Genomic DNA, 21,514 nt, shown 5'->3' on the forward strand with positions numbered 1-21,514 from the left:
CCGTAGGAATGGAGTCCCGAGGCAAGCCAGATGACAGCCAAAAAACAATCTGCCCCGGAAGAAAACTGCACTGGGCTGATACAATGAGTGCTTTTGAGCCAGAACTAATTTGTTATTAGTTACTATTGTTCTGAGTAAATTGGATTGTCATTAGAGTTTTGTTTGAGTAAATAAACTAGATATTCACAAGCAAAATTGTATTTTCCAGTAATGCCTGTTTTGACCTTTTCTGCTTTCTGAGAAATTGTTCACAGAAATTGCTACATAATTAATTTTTTATGTATTTCCTCTATTATTGCTGTATCTCAAAACTGCAAGCAAAAACTAAATAAACTGTCAAGTCAAAGCAAATCAAATCATTTAATTCAATAAATAAACTAAACTTAACTTAACCTTACAACCACAAAAACAAAAACAATTAAAACTAAAATAAACAAAAGAAACAAAAATAAAAAACAAAGACAGGATATTCATGAAAGATTTAAAAATATCATCTGTGGTCTGTTGCTTTTCATTTGACATCAAATTGATCAGACAGTCTCTTCCTGTCTAAGTGGGAGGTTCTTAACAAGACTAACACCCTATTACTATGCATGTTTGCTTGCTGAATAAATGAATAATAAATATTCTATCCTCTGGATATTTCTATAATGGCATTTGTAGCCAAAATTGGTGCAAAGCTTAATCCATGCAAGTCCAAAACCACTGTGATATATATAAAAAAAAACAAAACAATACTCAAATACTCACAAAAATCACAATCATCAGAAAAAAAGTAAATTAGTTCCAATTTGGCACACAAAGCGCACAGCATCTCTGCCTTCTGTTCTGTGCAAGAGTGATGAACAATTGCATGAATTTATTATAAAATAATAATTAAAAGGTTGCTTTACAGAGGTCTTTGTCTAAGAAATTTACATAGACACAACAAGCATATTTTGTCAGATGCAGCAACAGGCCTCCTGTTGGCATGTGTCAACTGCTTACTGTGTTACAAACAACTTCTAGCACAATCACACTCCGCAATCCTCCATGAGCAAACACCCTGAACTGGTTCTCGTATCAGTGAACCTGGCAGCAGATGGATGGGGAAGGTGGCAGGGAGGGAAGGGCGTAAATGTCAAGGGAGAGAGAAATATGGAGCAGGATTAAGGATTTAAGAGGGAATGACAAAAGAGATTGTAAACAAAAAGAGGAAGAGACATGGAACAGGAAATGACAGGTGGAGAGGAGGAGGAGTTCATCTGCCCCAAATAGGTTGCCCACATCCACACTTCTCCGAGCATACATTACCCACGCTTCCATACAGGTCAGCTTCATTTAGTCTCAACGGGAGACATCATGGGTAATGCGGTCTTAAGACCAAAAGAGCTTAATGTGAATAATGAGCTGACTTGGAGGGGATAAGGAGGGACATAATCTCTTTCCAACAGCGTCTGGAAACCACTGAGCATCAGGTAAAGATTGAGGAATTGATTTCACGTGGCTGCTGATGGGGAAAATAGATATCTGACAGGCAAATGAAATTTGTCAGTGGAGATAAAATCAAAGCTATTTTGGCATGGAAAGACTTTAAAAGGCCTGTCGTCTTACCTCTGCTCTGGGAAACAAAAATAAACCCAGCATTCAGATCTGACGCTGAGTATCAGAGGGGAAACACTGACAAAAGCCTGCTGCCACAAACAATAGCTTTAAAACAAACTCAATGTCAGATTCTTTAGTAAACAGCCTTATAATAACCTCATTTGCATTTCTCCAATGTTCCTTCAGAGGTATTGTAGCCTATATACTCCCTTTGAACTGTATGAAAAAGAAGCTTAAGTCTTTCTGAAAGTGTATGAAATCATAATTTGTGTATTACTAGCTGTGATTGCATCAGTAATTCAAACATCAAAGGATAATAAAATGTATATATATATATATATATATATATATATATATATATATATATATATATATATATTATATATATATATTATATAATATATATATAATGTGTGTGTGTGTGTGTGTGTGTGTGTGTGTGTGTAACAACGTTTGTACATCGGGAAGAAGGAGGTGGGAACCAGCGAACATATAAACATGACACTTTAATAAATAAATAAACAAACACAAAACAAAAGTAAAAGCGGCAGCCCCTCACGAACAACTGCCACATAAAACATAATGAAACAACAACATAAATAGTCCAGGCCTGGTCCTTTCTCGTCTTTCACTGTTGTAGCTCCTCCTTTTATCCTTCCAGAGCTCTTCAGTGGGACTCGAGACCGACTCGCTCATTATCATTAACTCCACCGGCCTCGCTCTGTTCCCACGGCTCTCGGCCCCACCCCAATCGTCACAATATATATAGGCTACACACTATTAAACACTATACACACTATTAAATTTACATTATTTATATACGAGATAGATAGTTATTAAAAGTTTTTAAAGATTACTTCTAAGAAAAAGCCCCCAAATGTTACCTTATTGTAGCAGATGAGAAAAAAAATACACATGCTTTAGAAATCAATATATAATTTGCTGTACTTTTTTTAAATCACTGAACATGAGTAATTCCAGTTGAACACCGTTTTTCAGTGTATCGCTGAATTTAAGTATTTTGTGTCAAAAATACATGTCAAGCCCCTCCATTCTGAATTTAATTCTGTAATATGGATATAACTAATAGCATTAATTTTTAATGAATAATTTTTTATTGATTTCTTTTTTTTTTTTTTTTTACTAAGCACACTATTATATGTTAAATTGATAGCTCTAATTATTACACATCAGTTTTTACAATTAATGCTAACTATTAACATTACAAATCAGTACAAGGTTGTATGGGCTATAATTTTTAATTCAATCAGTCAGTTCAGTTGTAGAAAATGCTGATGTTCCATTTACATAAATTATTCATTAATGATTAAGACAATGAGAGTGTAAATCAGGGTTCTGTCCTTCAAACTGACCTTCCCTTCCAGCATCAGTGTGTGTGTGTGTGTGTGCGCGCGCGTGCGGGCAGCTCATAATTGCTCTATCTATGAACACATTCAACTAATTCTGAGGGTAGATACTTTATGTACCACCTTCTGTCACTAAGTAGCTCTACTGAACCCACAAGTTTACTGATTCCACTGTGTCCCAAATACATTTCTGAAAAATTTACACTGCCGTTCAAAAGTTTGGAGTCAAGTATTTTATTTATTTATTTTTTATTATTAAATTAATACTTTTATTCAGCAAGGATGCATACAAAATAATAATAATAATAATAATAATAATAATAATAATAATAATAAAATAATAATCAGCATAGAACGATTTCTGAGTGATGGCTACTAAAACAAATTAATAATATTTTACAATTTTACTGTTTTTTTACTGAATTTTTATAAATAAACACAGCATTGATGAACATAACTTTAAAAAATATTTAGAAATCTCACCAACTTTTGGTCTAAAATACAGTATTACTGGCAACTGGAACAGAGAGTTGAGCTCTCTAGTTCAAATTTATACTGTTTCACAAAGCTGTGCAGACAGTAAAACTGTTCACTGCAGTTTCTTCAAAATGAAGAAAATCTTTTTTTTTTTTTTCAAAATAAAGAACAAAAATGTATTTATGTGTTCTCAAACGTGTTTTATGGAGCAGCTAAAGTTTCTGCTTACTCTGTTGTTCCTGATTTTGTGAAAATACATGAATATGAAGGATGGTAGTCCAGTTAAATACTACACAAACCATTTCACATCCATGACAATACAAATATTTTTAATTAAATGATAACAACAAACCATTCCAAAACCAACTAGTTTAAACTTGATTCATACCATACATTAACACAGCTTGAACTGATAAAACCTGAAAACAATGTTAATATTTTACAGCAAATTTGTCATAGTGACTTAGAGGCCATGATATTAGCAAACGTTATGTAATTGAATGCAGGGAATGACAGTTTGTTTCTTTAAACTAGTCTGAAGACCTAATTTAGGGTATTTACTGGCAGAGTGTTAGGGGGTTTACTCTGCCAGAGGGATCACTAGAGACAATCCCAAATGGAGGAATGAGGGATGAGATAGACAGGAGGGAGTGGAAAAATGTATCCCGCTGCTGGATGTTTTTAGGTTTTTTTTTAAAGCCTAAAGTAAAGTTAATTAACCAGTGCTAAATTTAAAGAGCTCCCAGCTGAGTTGAAGCACAAGAGAGGAATGAAAAGGAGAGGAAAATGTCATTCAGACTCAATCTGTGAACTCAAGACTCTTCGATCAAATAAAAAGCTATTGCAACCCACCCTACAAGCTGCATTCTACGCATGCTTTAGAAATTGGCCACATTCACCTTGTTTGTTCTTTTCTCCTTCTCTTGGGGTCTTTTGTAATGGGTTTCTTGCAACACTGCATCAGCGAGTCATTACAGCCCCTGGCTAGGACATCAGGGTTAATGATAATTAGTTGGGGATACACCCTCTCCTGGTCAGAGGATATTTAAAAACAAATCAAGTGCATTTTCTCGAAATCTAAAGGAATGTTCTATTCCAGTGTTCATTTTGGTTTAAATATTAATTTGTTCTGTTAATGTAAATTTCCAAAAATAATGGAATGATTAAGTTAAGACCATAGACCCAAATGACTTTGTTAAGGTAAAAAGTGATGAAATGTGATGCTCAGACTAATAATGCTTGGATTTGAAGGATACTTTCATTTTATGGTTAATTTTTAAAGCACATCTGAAGGGCAAGACAGAAAGAGAGATATTCATTGAACATGTAAGCACAAGCTGTGCTCTCAGTGTATACTGGGAGTAATTGAGACAAAATCCCTAACATATCTATCAATCAAAGACTGTTATTACCCCAAAATAAACAATATTCTTTCTGAATTCAATCAATGTTCAACAATTCAGAAACTATGTTTTACTCTTGGTAAGAAGCTGAAGAGAGTGAGATTTATAGCATCCTGCCATGTCTTGAGGGACAACCAGGCCTGCAAAAGAACAATAAATGAATGTGTTGTTGAAAATGGTCTCCGTGACACACATGGTGGACTGCCCATAAAGAGCACTGGGACTTTTCCCAGTGGGTCAGCCAAGTTGTCAAAACCAAGTGTGTAACAAATGGTTTCAGGGAAAAAGTTCTGATTTTGTCAGGCTGGCTCATTTGTTCAACAGGGAGGGTAGAGGATAGTCACAAACACCCCACACAGACACAACATAAATAAATACACTTTAAATTGTAATTGTAATGTTTCACAATATTACTGTTACTGTTTTTATCAAATAAATGTAGCCTTGGTAAGTATTAGAGACAATGAATCTGGCCAAAGCCAAACATTTGAATGGTAATGTATATTAAACAAAAAAGGCAGCTCTAAGGATACTAAAAAAGTGAGTCTACTCCATTAGCAACACACTAGTGCCTCTCATACGCAAAAAAGCTAAGAGAATTGTGGAATAATTTTAATATCTTTAATGTCTAATATTTATTGTACAGTAAAAACATGCTGTAAAAAAAATATGTATTTTATCTTTAACACCAAGTTGCAAAAAGGACTTGCTCTGAACTGAGACTTAACACAAATGAATGCATCAACACAATAACGCCTCCACAGTAATGTGTCAGTGGCTACTTTCACATCATTACCTCCTTTGCCTGCTCACTGACACCCAGTACATTTTCCTAATGAAGTGCCCAATTGTGTCAGTCACATGTTTGGTTCAGCGCATGTCAACGTGAATTGTTTGTGAACCTGTAAATATACATAGATCAGGGATAATTCCACCTGTTCTAAATGAAAAGGACACGAAAACTGATTTGACTTCAAATTATTTTATCAAGTGAGAAGAAAGCAAGATTGTGGAGTGTAACATGAGACATGAAGCTAGTAGTGTATAAGATTTCCATGGACAACAGTGTAAAGTTTTAAAAATATTTTTTTTAAACAATTCATTTTGATTTAACACCATTGTATCAGGTTTTGCATTCAAACATGATTGCATCATGTTAAACTGACTGGCTCAACTCGATAAAATAAAAGCAAACATGCTTTTTTAATAAAAAAGCAACTACAATGGGTGTGCTAGGGATGACGTCAATACATCTAACATTATGTGTGCGAAGAAAAGTTATGTTTATCTTGATAGTATGTTATTATAACTCCTTGGCTGAACTTGATTTAATCATGGACAGTGGTTCCACACAACAGAAACATGTTATCTCTATCCATTATTCATCACCTGGAAACTGCTCTACACGTTATGACAGGGCCAATGATACTTTTCCTATCCAAAGATATACAACCAATTGTAATAATGTACAGACTACAGACTAGCTAACTGCAAAGAGTAGGATGTCTACACAATTTTAAGGCAAGACTGGTGTATTAAATAAATAAATAAATAAATAAAAGATACCATCATAAATCCTCATTTTATTAATAACAGTACTAAAACAATTTATTTGTATTACATGATTTCTAAAATGTTACTTTAAACATGAAAATGATACATTGTTTAATTAAATATGGTTCAGGTTCAAAATTCTTGTTTCATTTTGTTGAAGGTTTTTACAGAGGGGACTCTGGATATCTCTTTTGTCACTCAATAAATCAAAAAAATACTGTCAACGGCCAGAAAAAAATAAAAATTAAAAAATGAAACATGATACATGAACAAACCACTGCTGTGTGTGTGCACTTTGGATGGGTTAAATGCAGAGCACCAATTCTGAGTATGGCTCACCATACTTGGCTGTATGTCATGTCACTTCACTCACTTCACTTCGTCACTTCAAAAGTAGTTTACTACATCTAAGCTATATTTAAAAAAAAAAAAAATCAATGCTCTCTCGGTTATGAATAAAATTGTCAGTCAAGCAGATAGACAAGCATAATAGTTCAGTTTAGTTGTTAATTTAACAACTGTTTCAAACCAATTTGGCAACAAAAACCAGTATCATGTACAGGGCCAGATTTACCATATTGTGACATATTGTGGCAAAATAAATTATTGCTGTCAGCCGGAAACCTCCTATTGGTAGTTGGTACTGTGGCTATATAAACATATATATATATATATATATATATATATATATATATATATAATTTATCGTGCCTATATATATATATATATATATATATATATATATATATATATATATATATATATATATATATATATATATATATATATATATATACACACACACACACAATAAAGCCACAGTACCAACTACCAATAGGAGGTTTCCGGCTGACAGCAATAATTTATTTCAATATTGTGGTTTATCACACCTGAGTTAAATTTCTCTAGCCACACCCAGGCCTAATTACTGCCACATCTGTTCACAATCAAGAAATCTCTTAAATAGGACCTGCCTATGAAGTAGACCAAAAGATCCTCAAAAGTTTGACATCATGCTGAGATCCAAAGAAATTCAGAAACAACTGAGAAAGAAAGTAATTGAGATATATCAGTCTGGAAAAAGTTATAAAGCCATCTCTAAAGCTTTGGGACTTCAGCGAACCACAGTGAGAGTCATTTTTCACAAATGGAAAAAAACATGGAACAGTGCAGAACCTTCCCAGGAGTGGCTGGCTGACCAAAATTATCCCAAGAGCACAGTGACGACTCATCCAAGAGGTCACAAAAGACCCCGCAAAAACATCCAAAGAACTGCAGGCCTCACTTGCCTCAGTTAAGGTCGGTGTTCATGACTCCACCATAAGAAAGATTCTGGGCAAAAATGGTCTGCATGGCAGATTTCCAAGACGAAAACCGCTGCTGAGCAAAAAGAACATAAAGGCTCGTCTCAGTTTTGCCAGAAAACATCTTGATGATTCACAAGACTTTTGGGAAAATACTCTGTGGACTGACGAGACAAAAGTTGAACTTTTTGGAAGGTGTGTGTCCCATTACATCTGGCGTAAAAGTAACACCACATTTCAGAAAAAGAACATCATCCCAACAGTAAAATATGGTGGTGGTAGTGTGATGGTCTGGGGCTGTTTTGCTGCTTCAGGACCTGGTAGACTTGCTGAGATAAATGAAACCATGAATTCTGCTGTTTACCAAAAAATCCTGAAGGAGAATGTCCGGCCATCTGTTCGAGACCTCAAGCTGAAGCGAACTTGGGTTCTGCAGCAGGACAATGATCCAAAACACACCAGCAAGTCCACCTCTGTATGGCTGAAGAAAAACAAAACGAAGACTTTGGAGTGGCCTAGTCAAAGTCCTGACCTGAATCCTATTGAGATGCTGTGGCATGACCTTAAAAGGTGGTTCATGCTCGAAAACCCTCCAATGTGGCAGAATTACAACAATTCTGCATAGATGAGTGGACCAAAATTCCTCCACAGCGCTGTAACAGACTCATTGCAAGTTATCACAAATGCTTGATTGCAGTTGTTGCTGCTAAAAATTTGTAAAAATCTACTCTGTAACACACAGGCAGCCAGTATAAGGACCATAAAACCAGAGTAATATGGTCCCACTTATGAACCTTGTAATCGGGACAAAGCTGTTTGACTAATCCCAGCATAAAGTGAATTACAATAGTCAAATTTAGAAGCAATAAAAGCATGAATCGCTTTCTCAAAGCTTTTAAAAGAAAGAAAAGTCTTAAATTTAGACAGGAGTCGCAACTGAAAAAAGGATGATTTCAAACTTCAGATTTTCAAATACAACACCCAGATTTTTCACATATTGCTTAACACATGAAGACAACCCACCAAGGTTTGGATTTGGAGCAGTCAACGAATTTGAGGGTCCAAAAACAATCATTTCTGTTTTATTCTCATTGAATAAAACATTATCAAAATTATCAAAGACTTTTGGTTTCCTGTCCCAAACATATCTTCCATAACAAAGGTCCATTTGGAATTACTGAAGGCACAGTGGTGCTGATTGTGATCGAGGCCTGTAGGACAACATGATTATACATCGGGGGTCACTGCACAGTGGGGAATAATAAATTATGAGCTAACTAGTCTCAACTCAAAATTAACGTTAATGTTGAATTGAGACTAGTTAGCTCATAATTTATTATTGAAATGGTTTAAAGTGCTACATATTGCAATACAATATAGTCACATAATAGCAACGCTTTCCCACACATTTGGCTATTCTTACTGTGTTTATTTCCGCCGTTAGTATAAGTAGCAGTGGGTGGTAATAGACAAGAAATGTACAACTTTATGCCATCGTGCTGATAACATTTCTTTAGTCTACTACAATCCTACAGCCTGAGCCATTGTAGGGAAACCACCATTAAAGCGGGAAAAAATTGTAAAGTTTGGAATATGTAAGCGTTACTGAAGTGGAGAGTTCTGCCTCAGAGTATGAGGGGAAAAAAATCCTTTTGAGAAAAATGCCTTTCAAGATACCTATTGTAATTGAAATCTACTAATGCAAATAGATAAAATGTAAAGAATTAAACACTTAAATGTGTATAAATAGTTTTGCTGAATGATAAGAAATAATCTAAAACATGTTGCAGGATGATAAAAATAAGAACTGTCAAAAATGAGAGAGAGCGAGAGAGGGAGAGGGAGAGGGAGGGAGGGAGGGAGGGAGGTAGAGAGAGAGAAAGAGGTGGAGGTGGGTGGAGGGAGAGGGGGCAGATAACATAAGGTAAGAAAGCAGGAGACCCTGACAGATAACAGAAGCCCAAGAGAGATGATGAGACCCTCCCTAACCTGTACACTACAGCAGATAAGTGAACACCACCCTTACACTCTCAGATAACAGCAGGGAGGGTGGAGGGTGGAGGCTGCAGACACTCTGACAGAAACACCACAGATGCATATGTATCATCCACAACAGCTTTAAACATATTATAGGGATTGCCATGGCCAAACTGATGCATTTGACAAAAAAAAAAAGAAAAGAAAAGAAAAGATGAACAAGGTTGTTTATTACAATTTGTGCTAGTGATTTTAGAATATTATTGGGCTGCTATGACTAGAAATAAAATGCACACCACCGAAGCCTTGCCCAACAGTCCTAATGTACATAAACATAATTACACACCACAACTACAAGGGGCTGAGGTTACTAGCACACTGTCATTAGGCTGTATTTCAGTTTAACAGCCACCTTAACATAACAATTAGCATAATCAAACAAAACCAGCAATTATCCGTGAGTGCAATTAACAAGGAAGCAGCAAATAAACTTGTAGTACCTTACCTGTCCAACAACAACAACAAAAAAGAAACAACTTGGGCATCATTACTGAGAATTTTCTTCTTCATGCGTATATGGCGTACCAATGTTACACTCATGTTTTGTCTTTGTCAGTATTTCCATCCTCTGGCTTCAGACCTTTTCTGCTTCTTCAGCCCTTCAGGTACTGATTCTCCTGTTGTCTCAGCTGGTAAAGCACGATAAGTGTGTGTATAGTTCATTGTCTAATTTTCTCTGTTCACTTCACCAAACTACATTACACTACTGGCAGCTAATGAGCATGAGAATTCTATTTGATGCTTAATCGAACACAGCAGGTTGCAACATTTCAACGTGGCAAAATAATATACACTGAGGGGAGAACCATACACACTTAAAATGCTTTTTATAGAAAACTATTATGGCGTACAGTACAGTCTCATATGAGTGTACACCATTCAGATGACTCTTCACAAAAACACAAAATATTATGTGTGAAACTTTCTGAATTAGCACCAGACTTATTATTAAACATGGAAATCACGCTTTTGTCACAAAAACACAATGCTAGGCTTGTTTTTGGACTCACTGTGGTGAGACTCTGACTCAGTGAAACTGACAACAAACAAAGACCAGTCAGATTGCCAGCAAGAGAACGGCTGGAGATAATATATATTAAAGCCTCACAGCATCAGGACAACAACAACAAAGTAAAACAAAGTGGAGAGCAAAATACCAAAAGAAAAACTAAAAATAATTGGAGTAGGTATCATAGAGAGCAATCGATATTTAAGAAAGAGCTTCAAAAAATAATTGGTATGCTTAGACACCTGTCTCGCAAACACACGGGACACACGAACCACGCGATGGTCTTTTAAGATTGAACACCCTGAGGAGGTTGACAAAATATTAACAATATACGTGAAACAGAACAGAAACGTGGAGCAATGAGGAGCGTGAAGACATGGTTATGGATTAAAAAAGCCCCATTTACTAACCTGAGTGATCTGGTTTTGGCAGGGTGTTCGGTGAGTCAGGATGCATTAGTATTTACACTACCAATGAGATGTGGTGGCATCTGTTTCTGAGTATCGAATGTGATTTGAGCACTGCTTTTGCTGAACTCATGTGATATAGGTTCATCTTAGATGCATCTTAATAAGAGGTGTAAATTGGGCTTGAGAGACCAAAATATTTAGTCTGAGGACAAACCTATGAGGTCAAAGCTCACTCACTCTTTGCTCCTGGGTAGCCACGAAGGTCTGAAAGCCTGGGGCGACTCCGAAGCCCAGCTCATGTACAAAGGGAGGCTCTGCCTGACTGTGGATCTGCACCCTCACTCCTGCCTCAAATGCGGTCTCTTCTAAAGCAGAGAAGAAGAGAGAGAGAAATAAAAAGATTAGTTTTGCTTCAACAGAGTACAATGGAGGAGTTAAGTGGAAGTAGTCTTGAATGAAGACATTTGCGTCTTTAATGCTTTAATTCTTGAAAAGAAAGAAAGAAAGAAAGAAAGAAAGAAAGAAAGAAAGAAAGAAAGAAAGAAAGAAAGAAAGAAAGAAAGAAAGAAAGAAAGAAAGAAAGAAAAACCAACTAAGTTGTTTCAGCTGGTGACCAGATTTTATTTCAACCAGATTCACAAGTTTGGCACACACATATTTATTTTTGTCCTTGTTGCTGATGAAAAAAAAAATAAAAAAAAATGAGTTACCAAGTTCAAGAACCTCGAGTACATTTTCTTTTTTTTTTGCATTTACCAAAACCTTGAAAAATCAGACTTTCTAAACTAACTGAAATACAGCATTATTGTAAGGTCACTGAATTGCTCAATCATATTTATTTATTTTAACAATGTGACAAAAAAATAAATAAATAAAAAATACTCATGTGTTTTCTAATATATACATGTACGGGAACATTCTTATACACTACCATTCAAAAGTCTGGTTGGGGGCGGGGCGGGGGGGATGGGCGGTTGGGCAGTGTTTGAAGGACGTCTCTTTTATTATAAAAATATTACACAAATGTTACAATTCAAAATAACTTTCAAATTTTAATATATTTTAAAATGTAATTTATTTCTCTGATGCAAAGCTGAATTTTCATCATCATTACTCCAGCCTTAAGTGTCACATGATCCTTCAGAAATCATTCTAATAAGCTACTCAAACATTTCTTATCAATGATGAAAACAGTTGTGGTGCTTAATATTTTTGGGGAAACTTAACGTGTTCTTGCTGAATAAAAAAATTATTTCAATCAATCAATCAAAAAAATAAATAAATATCGCACTGTTCAAGAACCTCGAGTACATTTTTTGCGTATATATGTCTACATAATTTAGAATGTGTACATTCTGTGTATGTGTACATTCTGTGTATAGTGTATAATGTGTAGTGCTAACTGTATGTATGTACATATTGCGTAAAAAGTGTAGTGCTAACTGTAAGTATGTCCAAATAGTACACTGTGTGTACTGACTATATGTATGTGCATATTGCATATTTTCACCTGTTGAAGTCTGTATGGTTATATGTTAACTGTTTCTGCAATTTCTGGAGCACGCTCCCAAGAATTTCACTCACCAAGGCACATGTGCTGTGGTGATGTGACAATAAAAGTGACTTGACTTGACTTGACACTGACTCCAAACTTTTAAAAGGTAGGCTGTTTTAAGATCTTCGTGAGTCTGTGATTTGTGTATGTGTGGCTTGAGTTGGTTCTAAATTTATTTTCTCCCATTGTTGTCTCCTCTCACACTATTTTATCAAATCAAAGCCAACAATATAACTTAAAATTATTCATCCTGATTTCTGTTTGAAAACATTCACATATACTTATACAGAAATATGTCTATGAGCAGTTGTCATAAAACATGAAGAATGCAACTGGTAATCCAAACAGGTGTATTGCCGGTTTTGACAGATACAAGTGGATAACAGTAGGGATGGCTGACGCAAAACTGACCTTTCAACATGGTGTCGAGATCCCGAAGCGCAGATGTTTCGAAACACTGCTCTGAAGTGTGATTAGAAACACACACGTCACGTGACTAAGGCGATTCAAAGCATCGGGATGTTTCACAAGCGTTTCAAAACCCGAATCTGCTTTTGATCGACAAGGTCGGAAACAAACCACACAATCACACATCTGTCTTGATCTAACTCCCACAAAAGTATAAAAGTGGCGTTCATGCAGCAGAACAATTAATATATTTAAATTAAAACGGCAGTTGTGGCTTGATGTCTTTTATTAATATTTATTTTTTCATGATCAAAATAACATTCACAAAGAGTTAATTCAGTTGTCAGAGAGATGTTACAACACATTACAAGAACGGAACAATAAAAACACAACTTGCAAATATTTATTATAATTATATTCCTGCTTCTCCCGGTATTCAAACCTAGAGTGACAGGATCTGACAACATATCAAGAAAACACACTAATCACTCCCCCAACCCACATACTGAAAGACAACATACATGTTGTAATTCGTCAACTGATTAATTGCCAATGCTGTTTCAGGGCAATACTTGAAGATGACCACTAGAGACGGGTGTTGAATTGTTTCGAAGACTCTGCACATTTGCTTCGACTGTTTCAGTGTTTCATGAAGCCGTACTCTGCCCACCACTAGATAACAGGTGAGTGATTGGTCAACAGAGCAATGCTGAGATCAGTTCAGTGAATAACATTCTTATCTTTGCAGGTTGGATGCAGATGAATATCGAACTGAAGAGGGCAAATCCATGCAGGTCAGTGGTTGGGTAATGCTATAATAGGAATAACAAGACCAGACAACAGTGAACTGAGGTGAGTGGTTTATATAGTCTGTGCTGATTGGATGACACAGGTGCAGGTGATCAGATCTCTAGTGAATTTAAACGAGTGGGCGGAGTGTGGGGGTCTGGTGCTGTGGTTGTTGTTGACTCTGTGACAGCAGTCAGTGAACAACATGACTCGCTGTGAGATATGATATACTTCTGGATTATCTTACCCAAGTGTCGGTTATTCTGACTGTTCGTGAAAAAGTACCAGCTTTAGTACTCAATTCAACATGATACCAATCTATCTCATAAAGACTCAAAAAAAATAAAATAAACAAATAAATAAATAACATAAAGGAAAGGAGTTCAGGAAATCAGACGTATTTCACAGTCTTCCTGTTTTTCTTTCTCTCAAATGCATTGCCATGACTCACAGGACACTCACACATTTAATATCTGTCATTTTGTTTGATTAGCCGTGCCTCGCTAGCCTGTGATATTGGTTGAGATAGATTTATTAATTTTTCCCCCACCCACCTCAACCGTTCTCAAAGGCCTGGCGAGGAGAGAGGCCTCATTCAGTCATCAGGACCCCCGCAGGCTCTCTGGCATCTTAACAGCCAATCATAACAGGAGAGCACAGCCACAAGGACCCCCCACCTTCCACTCACACTCCAGAGGCCAAATCACTGATGGAAACACACCATGACAGCAGCTGCAACCAGCTTCACACAAGCTGGGACCAGTCAATACTTTCAGCTGTGTATGTGTCCCATATCAAATGCACCAAAGTGTAGCTTGTCAAATATGATGGGTATTAGTTTCCAGAAGACAGTTACAAGCTCAAAACATTTCAAAGAGTCATGTGGACTCAAGCTTACAGACCGGATTTACAGACCATGTAAAGTGTGCTGCAAAGAAAGAAAGAAAGACTAACTAACAACTGTATTTATTAAACTGCCAAAAAAGACAAACAATAAATAAAAAGTCAAATAAAAATGAAAAATCAATAATCACTAGCACTGTGAATAAAGGACCAGTTCACTTTAAAAAATATAAATAAAAAAATAAATAAAATAAAATACAAATTTCATGATGTTCCATTCGTGGAAGGAAGGCTATACTAAAATACTCTGACAGGGTTTCCGGCACTGCTTCAGTTGTGGCACTGCTACTGCGTGTACTGCGCCATGACATAAGAAATTATTTTTAGCTCAGTTGTGTTCTTTTGTCCTTATATGTGATAAAAGAAAGATGCTTCCAGCACAGAAAGGAACAGTACTATGAAATACTACAAATTTAGTAAATAAACTGCACTACTGTATTATCCACAGTTTGAATGCAACTGCAATAAATGCAAGGCAAATACAACATATTATGGCTGCTTAAAGATCATTCCTTCATCATTTATGGCTTTGGAAGACTTAGAATAAATAGAATGTTATGGCATTTTTATTTTGTTCTATTTGCCAGCCATGAACTGTCATACAATGAATTGTCATTATAATGAAAATGCATGAAGCTTTTTTGTTCCATAAAAAAAAAAAAAAAAAAAAAAAAAAAAATGGAATGGTTAGGTCATAGTAGTTGGAGTAAAAAAGATCCATGTTCTATTGTCAGTTGTATAGCAATGTATGAAGCACAGCTCACACAGAAGCCACTTTCAAATTGACACATTTGTGTGACCAACTTGAACCCACTGTGAAATCTGCATAGGTAAATCTTTCGCCCTCAGACTGGATTTCTATCAAAATGACTGGATTTTGTCATGACTGGAACAGCATGAGTGGATGAATAGTTTGGTTTATTGTATTTGTTTGTATTGTTTTGAAATACAATGCACATTGTGTTTGTGATGATTTCTTGTGAGATTTGTTAGAATATATATAGTCTCACATAGTCAGACCTTCAGACTGATGGCAGAAGGTCTGGGAACCTTGGCCGCTTTGAATGGGACCGCCCAAGAGGACCAACCAATCACATTTCATTTTGTGGCATGTCAGATTTAGGGGAGTGGAAATGTCCCGACAATAACAAACCGGTGTGTAAAACTCTTGGACTTATTTTAAAGATTCTATGCAGCAAACTTTAAATATTTCACATACTTTTTAAAATCCAGAATTTAAGCTGATACTGATAAGCACTCATTGTCAAAGTTGTAAACACGGCGCCTCTCTTCTTCCGTGAGGTGGTTTCATTACAGCATCTTTGGTTCTAGGTGAAATGTTAAAGAATGTGACACACACATCTCCTGGAAATCCCTTTATCAGACGTTCAGCCAACGGTCCATGAGCATGACGTCTGAGACTGAGACTAGAATATATATTATTATCCAGAGGCTTTTAAGTGTGGTTTATTTTACATTTGCAGCAATATTAGGCAGAAGTTTGCCACAGGAGATTATCTGTAATATATCATATTTGTGTGTACCAAAGTACTAAAACAGTCATTAACAGACTCCTTAAGGAACCAAAACCATTAATCAGATCTGAATCAGAACCAGCATCTCTAATATCTCTTCCTGAACAATCAATGCCATCAGATTCAGGTCTTGCCGGGGAAGAAAACTATTCATTATAGGCTGTACTTGCTTGTGAAGAAGGCTTTAGTATTTCACCATTTCTCACTACAGTCATTATCAGAATCTCAGTAATGGGGTGTATGTGTGGGGGATGTAAGAAAGAATGTGCTGCTGTGTGTGTCTAAGCAGGTTAACGATAAGATGTGTATATCTGCTGTCAGGTTGGTGTGAGGTTGGTGAATAGTTTCTTATTTGTATGTTGAAAGTATTGTCATGCTAATTCATTGTTTGCTCCAGATAATAATCTGTCACTCCAAATTAATGCCTCAGAGTTTAAAGAAACAGAATGAACACAACAGAAACACAAACAGGAAAAAGGACAGGAACTGGAGGCTCAGACACTTCCCAGAGGGCACCTTGAGGTCAGTTGAATTAATCTGATGTCAAATGTTAGTCTAGACTTGATCACGATGGTGTGTAACATCATTTTATGGTCAGTTTGGATAGCAATTTCTTGGGTGAAAATATGAAGTTAATACTCGCACTGAAATAGACATCACATTGGCATCAATGATTTGTGTGTTTGATTGATATTTATCGCATAATATGAATTATTTGCCAGCCTGATTAAGTTTAAATAGATTTTTTATTAACTGGGGTCTTGGACAGCATCAATTTGCCACATCTCCTTTTGAAATGTGTCCCAGTGTGCAAATGATGTTCAAAAGGCCTGGAATTGACATAAAAAAAGCTCAAATATCCAAATCAAACTGATGTCAGAAACTTGGTGTCCATTTCACATCCACACACTCATGTCCTTTCAAATGTCCATTCAATGACAAAGCTTTCTCTGCTGTTCAACACCACACTTGTAGATGGCGCTATGTTAGTGGTGACCATCTTCTTCAGAAGCATTGACAATCCTAAAACGAACCGTGACCTCGTGTCCAGCTCACATTCTGTCACTCTCAGCTGGGTACATGTCATCTAATGTAAAACAAGTTATCTTGGATAACTTATAACACGCACAAGAATGTGTTTCAATAAAATATTATTTTGTTCTATGACTATTTCTGGTAGTTTGTGTTTATGCACGGCTGTACCATGCGGTAGGAAAACATACTTTGATTACTTTTACCACTATAGCACAAGTAACACAGTTTGGAACCGTTTGTTTGTGTGTGAGGTTAATCCATGGCACATTGCTATTTCACTTGGTAGTACTCCATTTTGCAGTTAAAACTAATTTTCAGTCAAAACTTTTCTTTCATTGCATTAATTTTGTGTCATTATTTTGGTGGTCGAAAGAACATCGGTGTGTGAATGTCAAATGGATGTGAAATTTTTGATGTCAGTTTGATTTGCATTTTTGATACCAATGTTTGATGTCAATTTGATGTCTTTTCATCGTCAAGGTGCCCGCTGTGTTGCTGCTGTTGTAGATATGGTGAAATTTGGCTTTTACTGGGTGATGCCATAACCAAAGTACCTATAAATTACTCCACTGTTCAGTGCCACTTCAGTGTAACTTCCTTCAGAAATCATTCTAATATGCTGATTTGCTGCTCAAGAAACATTTTCTATTATAAAGCATATAGATTTAGATTTTTGCTGTAGATTTTTGTGAAAACCATGATGCTTTTTTTAAGATTCTTTGATCAATATTTGTTATTTATTATATATTTTATTATAATTTTTTTATTTGAAATTGATTTTTAATAACATTATAAAAGCCCATTTAAAGTGTCCTTGCTGCTGTTCTTTCATACATATATTATACAACAGTTCTTTCTGTTTCTCGAATCTGATTGGCTGAGAGGAGTGCGATATTCTTGTGATAACTGTTTCACCGTTTGTATCACTCTGCTTGCAGTGTTTCTCACAGCTAGTGTCATGGCAATGCTCAAATCCACTATAATTTAATAAATATGTAGCGTGAACCAGACAAATTAAAGATTCGATCGGGAGCCTGGTTGAAACATGAGCCGAATTCCACAGAAAGGCAGGATGTTGTAAATCAACTCCTAGCACCACAGTCTGAAGCAAGATAACTAACCAACTATTTCAGAGAACAGCTTTCAACATTAACACCATTAGAACAATTATTGACAATTTCAATTCGAAGAAGAGATTGTCTGATTTGGGGCAAGTAATCGAAGAGATGGACAGTCTGACCCTCACATGTAAAGCCATGAGAGTAAAACAAGATCGTTGGATTGACTTCCCCCCCACCTAGCTAAACCAGACTGAAATTCCTAAGGAGACCTGTTAACCCCTCTGGTCTCCACAGGACATATCCTTACTCCCCAGAATGGCACAGAGAATGCCTTCCAATGCATATATGCACCAAAATGAACTCAAAAAAGACTTCTAAATGGATATCAGTCCATTGCTTAACTCCATATCATTTATGTAACGGACACATTTGATTTTAATGTTTCTAATCACTTATTGTGTATGTCTTTTTAAATAACTCTTGAATAGCTTAAGGGACTACTGAACTTCCAGCCAATCAGCAACTTCGGGAAACCCCCTTTTCAGCAACAACAAAAGGGAACCCCGTTAAACAGGCAACGCAAGTAACCTCCAGACTCACATCTGTACTGGTGTTATCTAATATAATTTTAAACCTCATTGAGGAACTCAGTGCGAGGGTTAATTAAGTGATTAAATGGTTGTTCATGTCTATGCAATTTCACGTATTGCTGTAAACTTGGGATTTCACATTTTCATTCTCTTAAACTCACTTTTTCCTAACGTTCTATCCTCCTGCAACTTGTGTGAATGTGTGAGTGCGTGTGCTTATGTGTTAGATTAGTTTATATGTCTTAGATTTATCAAATAAAGCCTTATTTATATTGAAAAGAGAATATCTTGTGTTTTGTGCTCACAAGTTAATGTCTTAAACTGCCGATCTTGTTACTGTGCTAATTAATAGTGTTTTCACTATACTTTGGATATTAATATCCAGCGCAGATTTGATGTTATACGGCTCGTTCAGTGAATCGCTGGCCGTTTCAGTGATCAGCCGTGAAACAGTGATTCTGTTCAAATTCCCTTTAAAATCTTAAAATGTCCAAAATTATCCAAAAAAACAAATAACCACAATTAACAAGTTTTTAGGCGATAATGTTCTAGTTTAAACATCAATTAGGCAAGAATGTAGTTGTTTAAACTTCAAATATGCGGTTTGTTAATAAAGATAATGTCTATTTGCAAAATTGTTTCGACGTTCTCAGAGATGTGAGCTCAAGGCCATCAGTGGCCGTTCATTGCTCATGAACTCACCGAGAGCAGCCTCAACTCAGCCAGATCTTCTGGAATTTGCCGCTGGCTCTGATGTCTCTATAGTGGTTAAACATGAGATATGATTTGTTTTTGGTAAATCTAACGGGCAGTCTTTGGTTTCATTAATCTATTATTTATTCCAGAGCAAATAGTTTTGGCTAAGGGCAAAATCTGACAACGTTATATCTAATATAACTTATATCTCATGTAATGCTGTATATCAGATCAGCCTTTGTACTTTTGACTGAATTTCCTAGCAACTTTTATTATGGTTGTTTATTGAATATTATTATTCGATAAATAATATTTAACATAAATAATAGTAGTATTTAATAACAGTATTTAATACTGAGAAACAGTGTGTTTGTTCGTGATGATGATTTTAGTTACATTACTCTGCCATTAGACCACAATGGCTCTACATAATACGCTGCTTTTAATACAGTAATACAATAAGCTTTCAATGAAGCAACTCACTGTTCTGTTGTAACTAGTTCTAAAGTGATGTTTTCAAATTAGTAACAGAGGCTTGGGCTCAGCTGTCAAACTGAGATTTGAATCCATGGCGGAAGGAAGTAGTTCCGCGCAATAGAGGGTTTTTAAAGACACTCCATTGTTGTCTCTTGTTTTATTTACACACTTTTGCCTTCAAACTGTTATATAAATGCAATATCACACTCGTAGATGTGCGATATGGCTGTATATCAGCACACTCTGATTACCAATGGCTGATATACAGCCATATTGCACTGCTACTCGTGTGATATTGCTCATATATTTATCTTACTGACCACAAACTCTTGAACAATAGTTTAGCTTAGATCTGTGTGGATTTACAATAAACCTCTTTCACTGTCTTAGAAAGGGATGTTTAGGGCAAATATATAAGTTTTGTTATATAACTTGACACAGAAGTGCAAGTCTTGGGATTTGTAAATCAGAGGTCACCAATTATTAAAGCGTAGCTCTCTGTGCACCTTTCCACTTCACTATCGCTCATCCGCAGCCCGCTCTCTGTTCCAGTCAAGTCACAAAATACAATTCAACCAAATGTGCCCTGTTAGTGACATACATATCCTGATAGACAGTTCCAATTTTCTTATGTCTATAAAGAAAAGTCAGCCAAAAAACTTATGAACCCACAACCACTCTCAGAAAAAGTGAAAAACCATCCTTGAGACCACTGCAAAACGTTTTGACCTCACCAAAGCTGAAATCACCCCTGCAATGACTGTTGCATATAATTAATGAATACCCTATAATTGCTCCTGCTATTAATAGTCTGAAATTGACAGGTTATGTCATAGCCATACACCATGCATATTTGATCCTAAAGTGTTATGTTGATTGTTCACACCTTTGCTGGTAAGAAGTTGGAACTTTAAAAGAAGAAAACGAAATGAATCAATGTATATATATATTTAGCCTTCTGAAGCTATAAAAACCTGACCAAACCAAGACACAATACAAATTATTGCTTTAGTCCAACCGAGAATTTAAGGGGAAGTGCATGCACCTTCTGGCACAATAATTTGGCCGCAATAGTTAACAGCCCACTAGATGGGATGGTTTTCATATTTGAATGGGATAATCCTTTAATTGAATAACCCAGCATAAATGCATTCACATTAATTTATGTATGTGTGTGTTAGGATGAATCCATAAGATAAACCACAGATGAATCAGTCTTGAGAATGATGCTCTTAGCAGAAAGATGAGAAGGACTCTTTTCAACTCAAAACCATGCCAATGCTTTTGAAGTCTGTCTCTTTGCATCTTTTCTCTAACACC

General features: G+C 36.0%; 1 protein-coding gene across 4 annotated transcripts in view; it reads right to left on the bottom strand.

Moving 5' to 3' along the window:
• asic2 (acid-sensing (proton-gated) ion channel 2) overlaps positions 1–21,514 on the bottom strand; it is a 345,666-nt gene that overhangs the window by 14,097 nt on the left and 310,055 nt on the right. For all 4 annotated transcript variants that reach the window (XM_042721763.1, XM_042721756.1, XM_042721750.1 and 1 more), the window contains one exon: positions 11,383–11,510. In XM_042721763.1, coding sequence (XP_042577697.1) covers positions 11,383–11,510 — 128 coding nt within the window. The remainder of the gene's footprint in view (positions 1–11,382; positions 11,511–21,514) is intronic.

The sequence above is a fragment of the Cyprinus carpio genome, chromosome A3 (genome assembly GCF_018340385.1).
Source record: "Cyprinus carpio isolate SPL01 chromosome A3, ASM1834038v1, whole genome shotgun sequence".
Taxonomy (NCBI): domain Eukaryota; kingdom Metazoa; phylum Chordata; class Actinopteri; order Cypriniformes; family Cyprinidae; genus Cyprinus; species Cyprinus carpio.